At 44.2% G+C, this 10,504-nt stretch overlaps 1 protein-coding gene across 3 annotated transcripts; it reads right to left on the bottom strand.

Moving 5' to 3' along the window:
• Window positions 1–931: 931 nt before the first annotated feature.
• CDCA7 (cell division cycle associated 7) lies at window positions 932–9,933 on the bottom strand. Of its 3 annotated transcripts, none has more exons than XM_005519805.3 (10): window positions 9,854–9,933; window positions 8,278–8,403; window positions 7,781–7,891; window positions 6,137–6,388; window positions 5,692–5,769; window positions 4,828–5,016; window positions 4,249–4,389; window positions 3,673–3,822; window positions 2,954–3,090; window positions 932–2,652 (listed from the first exon to the last, which is right to left on the bottom strand). In XM_005519805.3, exons 1-10 carry the CDS (start codon window positions 9,872–9,874, stop codon window positions 2,622–2,624), a joined length of 1,236 nt encoding a protein of 411 aa, XP_005519862.2. In that variant the 5' UTR covers window positions 9,875–9,933; the 3' UTR covers window positions 932–2,621. The 3 variants fall into 3 exon arrangements, with proteins under 3 accessions (XP_005519862.2, XP_014104673.1, XP_087915404.1); XM_014249198.2 differs by having other exon boundaries at window positions 4,828–5,019; window positions 9,854–9,932; XM_088059278.1 differs by lacking the exon at window positions 9,854–9,933 and adding an exon at window positions 9,009–9,027 and having other exon boundaries at window positions 4,828–5,019.
• Window positions 9,934–10,504: the final 571 nt, after the last annotated feature.

Below are 10,504 nucleotides of genomic sequence, written 5' to 3'. Positions count from 1 at the left end.
ACTATTTTTCAAGTCCACATCAGCAGCACTTAAGTAGCTGTGGCAGAGGGGCTTGGGGAAAGTGGCATATTGAGACACCTCAAAATCATCACATAAAACAAACATCCTACACGATTCATAAATATGAATTTATTCTCACATCACCAGCAGTGTGATGAAAGGCACATCTAAACACAGCTTTTAGGTGAGAGTAACAAGGTGAGGATTTTATCAGCAAAGAATATTTGGGACAGCTCAGTCATTCAGCTGGATCACTTCTTTCCCATTTCCTCTCACTACAGAAGGTTACAGCTTTGGGTTACCTTCTGCCACAGCCTCTTGCACCTCCTGCCTCCAGATCCAAAAAGCAGCACAAGTGTCTTCGTTATCAGCATGCAATCAAAGTCCCTCAGGTAATTCTCTGCTTCAGGAAAAGAGCTCCTGAGAGGCTACTTAAGAGCTTGTTTGTAAAGTAATAAATAAGTAAATTTAAACGGCAGACACATTACTCCAACTTGTGTCCAAAATTTTATCCTCATCCTCATCAGCTCAGGATGTAGGCATTGGGCTTTAAAAAAAGCAGAGAAAAAGCAGAAGGGTAAAGCACACAGCAAACCTGCCTAGAGCCTGTATCAAGGCAGAACTAAGCACTCTGTATTTTGACCATCACCACTTAGTCACCAGGTACCGAACAATTCAACCCAAGCAGCAGGAATATCAGAGCAAGCCTGATTCAGGAACACAGGGCCAGAGATAGTAAGATGTCCAAGTCCCACTGCTCCCCCAGGTGTGATGCAAACAACCAAGTCCTTTATTTCGCAGCGTAAGTCCACCTGAAAGTGGTAAAATAGAAGTACAGCTCTAACAGCCTTTTAAAAACCAGTTCAGAGGCAAAAATATTCTAAAACAGAAAATTTTTATTTTCAAAATAAAAAATTTTGTACAGAACAGTGTAGATCTGAGTACATCTAAATACAGCAGTCTCTGTAATGTAACATAAGGGTCTGCTTTTAGCAAAGTACTTTCACACTCTAGCAATCAGAAGGCAAGGCAAGCAATTAGGAGGAAAAAAAAAACAACCACTTTTATCTGTCAGAACATGTATTTCTAAAATGAGTTCCTTCTTCACAAAATGTACCTAGAGGGAAGAGCACTCTCCACACCTCAGATTGCACAGCTATTCACACTATAAAAACAGACAAAGAGAGGACAGGAGATTTGCAATAGGAGAGATGATTTATGATAACAGAACTGTAAGTCTGAGACATAAATATCTGTTGTTTCTAAATTCCTCTCCTCCCTTCCCACACACACTGATGCAATTCTCAGAAAGGTATGAATTGTGGATCATCTTGTATACACACAGTGCAAATACTGTGAAAGCACAGAAGTAAACCCATGTTGATTCTTCTACTATTCAACTGTACATTATTTATAGCGTTACATTCTAAACCTTATACAAAGCTTACACAGTAGTTTCCCTAACAAACTAAGCACATTTAGACCCTTTATGGTTCTCTGGATGCAATTTTCATGGCACCTTCTTTTCTACAACAGAGTACAGGAGACCCCTATGTGCTCAGTGTATCAGAATTCTTCAGCTCCATTTCTGCTGTACTCGTATCTCACAAATGTCATGTGAAAGAATCTTTCACAATCACAAAGAGCCCGATACAGAAACATTCATTGCCTGTTTTCCTGATAACCACACTAAACAAGTTACCACCTTTCCTCCACTCAAGGATGGCCAACAGCCACATGAACTACCATCCCTCTACTTGATCAAGCCCTGGACTGGAGGTATCCCTCTTCCCCAGGACCACTGCTGACTCTGCAAAGCAGCTCTGCAGCTGCAGCAGGAACAGGGAAAACAGTCCACCAAAACAGTGATTTATCACATGGACACTACACAATGTATACCAGCACGTTCCTATCACTGTCACCAGCAGGCAATGTTAGTGTTGTGGAAGCTTTCACCAGTGGCCTTCTGTCATCTGCGCAAAAACAGAAAGTGCCACGTCAAACAGTGTCTACTGAGCTTTTTAATTCAGAGAATCTCCTTTGAAATAGCCAGTGTGAACCTTTAGTACTCTATAAAATCAACTATTAGTGCTTGGAGACTGCTCAGCTGCAACTTACAGGCCTTCCTTTTTTAACTTAAGAACATGCTGCTGTTTCAGAGAATTCTACAATACCATTTGATCATGAAGTGTCTGCATTGCAGAAGTTGGCTGCTTGGTTCTGTGAAGAAAACCGCCCCAAGTTTTCAGAACATCTCTATATTTTTGTAACTAATTTTGGAGCGTAAGTAAACCTGCAGCATAGATTGCTGCATGAGTGAAACTCAAACTTTAATGACTTAAAGCCCCATCTCCTTTCAGGAAGAAAAAAAGAAGTTACTGTCATGAAAACAAGGACTGATGCTATCTGATTCGCAAAGTTGTTTAAAGAGAGAACAATGGCCTGTGGATAAAGACCTGCATTCATTTATACTGAAATAAATGAAAGGTTTTTATCCTTTTTTACCCAAAAGGAAAGGGAAGCAGGGAAGGCACTCTGTAATGTCATTTGATTAAACAATTCACTGCAGGCAATAATATTACGTTGGTGAAAGAGAATGTAATTTAAAGGCAGTCACAGCTTCAGTCTTCCATTCCAAGTTCTTGTTTCAGACTGAAAGACAAGTAAGAACATGAGTCAGCTTGTGGCAAAACTGAAAACTCTTTAGACCAATTAGTAGAAGCCCTGACAATACACACTGAGGCTGAGAGCTAAAAGGCAGAGTAGTTATATCACTTGTTTCAGGTAAAAACCTGAAAGCGTACCATAGGGCAAAATCTCAGACTCTGGAGGCAACACAGAGTAATCTTGAGATTTACCTGATGAATTAGGATGTGGACATCTTTGCCCTCCCACTTTTGAGATGTTTATCCCACTTAATGCAGCCACATTGCTGACACAATGGCACACTCACCTTTTCAAGTAGGCATGGACATTGTCAAAGCCGTGGTACTTGGCCAGATAGACCAGGACACCTGTGGCACATCTGCCATCTCGTTGTCTGCAGAAGCTACAGTTGCAGATTCCACGACACGGGGGGCACCTCCATGTCTACATGAGAGACATGAAGCAGCCATTTTAGCTGAGATGCTATGCCAGACGTAACTCACATCCACAACTTAGAAGAGTGCCCTGCTACACATTGAGTTCTGCAGTGAATATCAGCACTGCATAAAGTTGTCTAAACCAGTGCAAGAATACAAATTCCTCAGTCTGCAGGGGATTAAGCTCTCCATTGCTTGCCTTGCATATAATGACAGGAAGCATTCCACTCTGTTTTAACTCCTACATCACAGCCCACAGCAGCAGCACCTTGTCCACAATACAGTTCCTTTCCACAGGGCATTGAGCACTAATGCAAGGCAAAAGAGAATGCTATTCTGACGCTCAAACACAAGAATATTTTGGCTGCTGCTCTGTTCTCATACTTTACTCCTGCAAATAAAACTGCAGAAGTAGTGAACACAACCAGTTCTACACAATATAGTTCTGTGATTCAGGGTGAATTCAAGCCAGGAGTGCATGAGGTACTACAGCACTGTAAGCAGTTCTGTTAAAACCCGTGCTGTCAGTGACCAGTACCCCTGGCTGTGCAAGTCAAGCACAATAAACCACCACTGAGCACTGTCCTACCGGGTCCAGCAGGGCTGTTCTGACATCCTCCCCGTATCTGTTACGGAGGCAAGGCCCACAGAACTGGCCCCGCACTCCTACACAATCAGGGTTACGACAATTTGTCTTGGTGTCTATGGTTTTTTGGCGACATTGATGACAGGTGGATCCCTAGAACAGAGGAAAAACAAACAAGACATTTAAAATGGCATTTTAGTTGGGGGGAAAAAAGCACTGAACAAAATCTCTTTGGCAGCTAGCAGTGCTTATCCCAAAACAGAAAGCTGCCTTGCATGTTTGAACCAAGATTGTTCTAGCACTGCATATTCAGTGTCTGGTAGTCACTTCCCCTGGCTGCTATCACTTAGGCATTAGTTGTTCCAGAGTGAAAGCAAGCTAATTGGCTTGGTAAAGGTCATTCTACAAATTCAGGCAAAAATAAGAAGGGATACCAAGATCTCAGGCATATTTCTCCCCAAAACCACATCCTCTCTCTCAGTGAGAGGGAATGTGCTCTATTTGATGCTAAAACAAACACGGAATAACAAAAACATGACTTCACAAAGTACACATTTCACAAAGCTGCAATACACTTACTATGGCCCTGTTATATACTTTGTCTCTTGCAGATCCACAAATATTATCCAGCTCTTCTGATGTTATGTCCTCAACTGGGCGCACAACATGTGGAAAAGCCACGGCACCACGGTGACCCCTCCTGGGAGTACGGGCCTCATTCTGAATAGCAAAGACACAACGCTTTCAGTATTAGTATTATTTTAGTACTAATTTCAGCAAAAGCTCTACAAAGGCGGTGTCACAGCAATGCTGAAGTCTCAAACAGCCATCATATATTTAAGCAAGATATATACATCTTTGTACAGACGTATGATATGGATGCAGCTTTAGCACCTTTACTTGATCTGTCCCTGTCAGGGTGCAGTGATGCTACTGATCTTGCTTCACTCCTGCTGGAGTCGAAGGGGAACTGCTTTTTCAAGGACAAGGAAGGGGAAACTGAGAGCACATACAAAATACTTTTTTTTTTTTTTTTTTTTTTTTTAATTCTTCCAAGGATATGGCACACTCTCTATGAATCACTATTTTCTTGAAGGGAAACCTTCATACAAAACCACCCCCACAACCCACAACAGGAGAACTAGATCTTCACCATACCTCCAGGTATTCATCAGACATCTTTCTTCTTCTAACTAAGATGTACCGGTCATCTTCTTCCTCTTCTAGTACCAGAGTAGGAGGACCTTCAATCAAGGACCTGGACCTTGTGTGAGGCCGAGAACTCCGGTCTGGGTTCCTCCTCAAGGCACACTTGGGCAATGAACGCCTTGGAAGCTGCTTTGGTCCCTGCTAATGTTTAAAAGCCCCTAATGAAACAGGTGAAAACACAGCTCCTGACCCTACTGAATTCCTGCCCTAAAGATGCCTTCCTCTCTTATTTTCCAAAGACATGTCTATCCCTGTTCCAGTCAGAGAATGTAAGGTAAGAAGGTCCTAAGCAAGCTCATCTTAGGCATTCTGCTAGGGACAGAGAAATAGTCTAAAGCAGCAGAACCTATGTCTATGAGGAGCTGCAATTTTCAGTGTTGTTCTAATCTTAACCCAAATTACAAATACATCAGCAGTGAAATCCATTACACTGCTGATTTACAACCCAACCTCCTTTAAATTTAGGCTAAATGCCAGGTGTTTTTCAAGGCTCCAAACTCACAGAACATTCAGGTCTGAGATACCCTCCCTTATCTCCAGCCTTTGTAATAAACACATATTTACACAGCACCTTGTTTGATTTTATTGGTCTGCAGACACATTTAACCTTTATAAATTAATCTGTTCTGCTTTATACCATAGCAAATCAAAAGAGAATTACACAGTGAGGACACCCATTTTAGGAAGCCATAAAATTCTAACTGGGCTTTGATTTGCACAGTTTATTAAGTTTTTACATTGAGAATCCTGCTCTGTAATGTCAGAATTTGACTCTTAGAAATCAAAATGCAAATACAGTAAATTTATACTCACATGACTGACAGCTGGCAACGATTTTCTCCCACCAAAGATACCAGAAACATTTTGCAACTCAGCCATTAGTTTTGCAAGCTAACAAGAGAGAGAAAAATGAAGCAGAGCCTTAAAAGGGTTTTTATGTGCTATTACAGACTACTAGGGCAATTGGCTAAAAGTACAATTACTTACAGGAAACGCAGTCATTCTTCAACTCTTTACATTTATGTCTTATTTATGTTTTAGTGACTGCAAGTAATTTGGAAATGCTCAAACTTATTATGTCGTTAGGCTTGCAGCCTATGGATTTTTATATGCCAGTAAATATAAAGTATCAGATGTATATTTTAGGAATGCAAATTCATCTTAATGCATTCACCTAACTCCCACGGCAGTGAATTTAAACAGGGATCCCCTAGGAGGGGGGGAAAAGGGCCAGTCCACAGGAAGACAGAGTACTTGCCATTGCTTTGTTTTCCTTTATGTTTAAAGCTCTTTTTTCTAAAAACATAGCACCGTTTTCTTCAGTGTCAGAATCTGAATCTAGAGCAGGCATCGGTGTTTCAGGAACCGGCTCCATCCCACCCTTCCTTCTTTCTGATCTTCGAGGCGGGAACTTCATGGCTACTTTCAGAGGAACAGGGCATTTCTGCCCTCTCTGATCTATATCACTTTCAGCACTTGCATCATTCTCATCTGAATCCGATTCCAATTTCTGTTAACAAACCAAAATGGAAGCATGTAAATCCAGGAGATTTGCTCTGCAGTTAAATGCAATTGACAACATTTTGTCTAGGAACAGTTTAAAAGGCTGCCTGGCTGAAATTCAGACATCCAGTCCTAGTGTTCTAGTGCATTTTGGAGGGGAGGAGCAGGGACAAGGGGATAAAAACCTCTCAGGGACACACAAATGGTTGTGCCAAACACACCAGAAAAGGGAGTGTAGGTCCAGTTGCAGCAGTCTTAGCTGTGACTTGCAGGTCTAATAGCAAGAACAGTTTGTGTGTATGGTATGAGAAAAAGAACTGCCTTTAAAGGGCTCCATTTTGCTACATATAGCATTTGGCTGTAAAAAGAGCCACCATGCAGTTCTCTGCACAAGGTCAAGCACAATTTCGTAAGCTGACAAGTACAAGTCATCTCACAGTACCAATGATAAATAAAGGAAACTTTCTCCTAGAGCCAACCAATGAAATAATTATGAATAAAATCATGATATTTTCTAATCTTTGAATTCTGATGTCTTGCTTACAATTTCCCAAGAACCAATGGTTCAGTGAGGACATAAATTATTTAGTTAAAATCTCATTATGTAATAGATTATAGTTTTTCTTTTTAGACACACCAAAGATGGTCTTATTTTGATCAGCAGTAACAGTGGACATCAAATGGCCATCTTTATTTACACAGGCTTTTTATAAAGCAGGTATGTGATTCTGATTACACATTATATGTAGATATTGACTCTTTTCTACATATCCATTCCAGTTTTGTCTCCTACTTAACTATTGTGTTTTAACTCAGATGTGATTTCTTCCAATTAGACATTTTTTCTTTTCTAGTTATTGCTCAGCATGTGCTGACATTATGACAAACCTGGTTTTGCCAAATGTGGTACTACTTCAGTTTCTCTTCTAAATATCAACTGTTGATCTTTTTAAGCAATAAAACTGATATCAAGGAAAAGTAGAAAGGCAAGATGTTGAGAGATGCACAGCATTCCCTGTTATGCTGCCAGAGTGGAGGTCTGATTGCATGTCAAGACACACAGGAATTTTTCTGAGGTTTGCTGGAGTCCATGGGCTGCCCTAACATTTCATACTGAGGAAACCAGAAATGTTAGGCTCCAATAGAGTAATGTCCAGCAAGGACAGTTTTAAGAGGTACATTTCAAAATATATATGGTAGATTTTAAAAGCTCAGTATCTCAAGTGCTTTTCACAGAGGCAAAAAGAAAACTAAACTTTGGCGCCTTGGACTGTTTACTAAATGAAATTATGATTCCTTCTGAAACACTGAACCTTCAAGCTGAAGCTGGCATTATCTTCCAATTAAAAATGTGTAAGAATTGAAATATAAAATAGTGAACTAAAATCAACTGTCTTACCAATGCATCTTGGACCTCATTTTCTGAAAAGCCACAGAAAGATTCATCATCAGAGGCTTCATGAAAAATTTTTGCCAATTCTTCTTTAATATCTGATCTAAATTTGCATTTCTATAAAAAATAAAATATCCTTTAAATTAAGTTTTACAGAAAATTATTAACATTGTTAAGCACAGTACAAACAAATAGCTTTTTAATAAAGAAAAAAAAAAGTTAAAGCATTTCACAAGGGCTTTCAGAACCATGGCTGCAAATTACCAGGCACATTAGGTTAGGTGACATATCAAAGGCTAGAATTGATAGCTAATCTTTTTCCAACAATTACCACCTAGAAGCACAAGTAAAGAGTGAAATGAAATTACAGCACATAGCACAGGTTTATAACTACTATACAAAAACATAAGCAGAGCAAGTAGTTTAACATTATTAGCTTTACATTTTTGCAATCTTTACTAGTACTGCACATATAATCTTATTTGTTCTTGTACTGTACTTACTGTGTTTGCAAAATTATCAGAACCAAAACTGTCACAACTGTCATCAGAAGATGAGGATGTTTCCATGGGAATCAGTTTTGTATTTCGAAAGGCTGTGAAGTTCCTCCTTCCTGAACAACCCCGGCGCTACAAAAGGACAACAGCAACACCATTAAGAAGAGATCTACTGTAGCATAGTAGTTTTTAAGAGTATCTTTTTATTGAAGCTTAGGAAGTCTGAACATTTTAGGATATTTAGCAATTTTGAATGCAAGTCACATTAGCTTTAAAATAAATCTCGAAGTTAAGAATGACAATAGTTTTTACTGATATAGTTCTGATCACTGTTATATGAGTTACATATGAGTTTCATTCAGTATTTAAGAATACTTCTTTTATGCAGACAAGTGGAAGTAAGCATATAAATGTCATTCCCCAGTCATCATAGCCAGTGATGGACAAAAGTGCAAGTACACGAAAAGTACCTAGAAATCTACTTTGATTCACTTACTACTTGCAGTTTGAGGCAAACACTAAATACTCTGCAGCTTTTAAGGAAGGGCCAGTCCTACCCACAGATTTGAAACAACTGTTTCTAGACAAAGCAGCTTGCTGTTTTATTCATTTTGCCAACGATTTAGGAGACTATTTTTTAATGGGCTCCAGGTTTTCCTTCCCCAAGAAATGTTTATACTGGCAGTGACCCGTTTTATCCCCCGAGGCTGGCACCGAGGCCGGGCGGCAGCACCCACACTGAGGCGCTGCCCCGGTCAGACCGCTGGCGCTTCACGGGCCCACCGGCCGGACCAGACGGGGCTTAAGCGGCAGCTGCCCGGGCCAACCTGGACCCTCCCTCCGTCCTCTCTCCAGCACCGCTCTGCTTGCGGTTTTTCGCTTCACGGCTCCGCCGAACACCGAGCAGCGGCCCGGCCCGGCCGGCCCCAGACACAAAAAGGGCGCTTCCTGGTGCCGCCCGCGCGGCTGAGGGTGCGCACAGCCAGGGCCCTCAGGCACGGAGCAGCCCGGCCCAGGTGACCGGGGCAGCCTGGGGCTCGCAGACACGCCCGTCCCCTCGGGCGCGGCCCCGCCAGCGCCTCTCCCCGCCTCCCGCTAAAATGGTTCCGGGCCTCACACACGCGGCCGGGCCGCCCGTCCGCCGCTGACCCCTGCGCTCCTTCGCTCCCGTCCCGTCCCTGCTGCGCGGGGCCGCCCCACAACACCGCCTCACGACCGGCCCCGCATGGCTCCAGGCCGCCAGCTCCCGGGCCGAGCCCCCTACCCCAGTTAGGGGGGGGCAAGGGCACCGCCATGCGCGGGGCGCCCGAGCACCGCGGCGGGGCAGGAGACCCGAGGCTGCCGGTCCGAGTGGTGGGGCTGCCCCCACGTCGTTCTCCCTGTGGTACCCAAACTAAAGAGCCCCCCACCCGACCCCACCAGCCTTCCGCAGCACGGCTTAGTGCTTGCCCAGGTTCGCAAGATCCCGGAGGGCCACAGGAGCGGCGGCAAGCGCCACAGCCTTCCCCCCTCTCCGCAGCGGCAGGGACCCGCAGCCTTGCGGCGAGCCCGGCGGGCAGCAGCGGCCGCGGGCAGCGCTCACCTGCGGGCGCGGTGGGGCCATGCTGGCGAGCGCTGGGAACTGAAGGTTCGCGCCAAAGCGGCTGGACCCTGGGGGCGGGGCCGGCGGCGCCTTTCCCGCGTTGCCGCCCGCGTCCTGGCAGATGCAGCGCACACCCCCGCGGGGTCGGGCACCCTGCTTGCTCACCCTGCGCCCCCCTCTGCTGAGGAGCTCATCAGACCTCCACTGATTTCCCCGAAGGGGTCAGTGCGGAGGTCCCCTTTCTAAATTTTCTATTCGCGGTGTAAGTTTTGTGGATCTGCAAGGGCCTGGCCCTGTGGCGCGAAAAGCTCCCGGGCGGAACGCGGTGGGACTGGGGTGCAGAGAGGGGGGCGAAGGCCGCGCCCACTCGTGCCTAGCCGGAGCTAGCTGGGAAGCCTCCGTGGTTTCTAGCTCTCCCTTTTGTGCTTTAAATAATTTTATACGCCAAACATAGCTTCACTCTGAAGTAAACCCCCTAAACTTGCCAGTTTTGAAGGGCAGTTTGGCTTCTCCACGAAATAAAGCGAAGGGTCTGTGTCCTGGCTGTCTCCAGCAGTGCCCACAGCGCTCGCCAAGCAGCGCAGTACGAGGGCTGTGTGTCAGAACAGCCGCCCCGCAGCGCGCACGCTGCCCCGCCTCCCGCGGGGAACG

The sequence above is a fragment of the Pseudopodoces humilis genome, chromosome 8, assembly GCF_049639895.1.
Source record: "Pseudopodoces humilis isolate 2021_Gansu_Grassland_sample_001 chromosome 8, ASM4963989v1, whole genome shotgun sequence".
Lineage (NCBI taxonomy): Eukaryota > Metazoa > Chordata > Aves > Passeriformes > Paridae > Pseudopodoces > Pseudopodoces humilis.
This window is presented reverse-complemented; position numbering and strand designations above follow the sequence as displayed.

Coding starts and splice junctions, on each gene's coding strand:
- CDCA7 (XM_014249198.2), bottom strand. CDS start 9,874: ATGGCCCCACCGCGCCCGCAG. Junction 3,823..4,248: donor AAGTATATAACAGGGCCATA/GTAAGTGTATTG, acceptor CCTCTGTTCTAG/GGATCCACCTGTCATCAATG. Junction 2,653..2,953: donor GTCCATGCCTACTTGAAAAG/GTGAGTGTGCCA, acceptor CTTGTCTTTCAG/TCTGAAACAAGAACTTGGAA.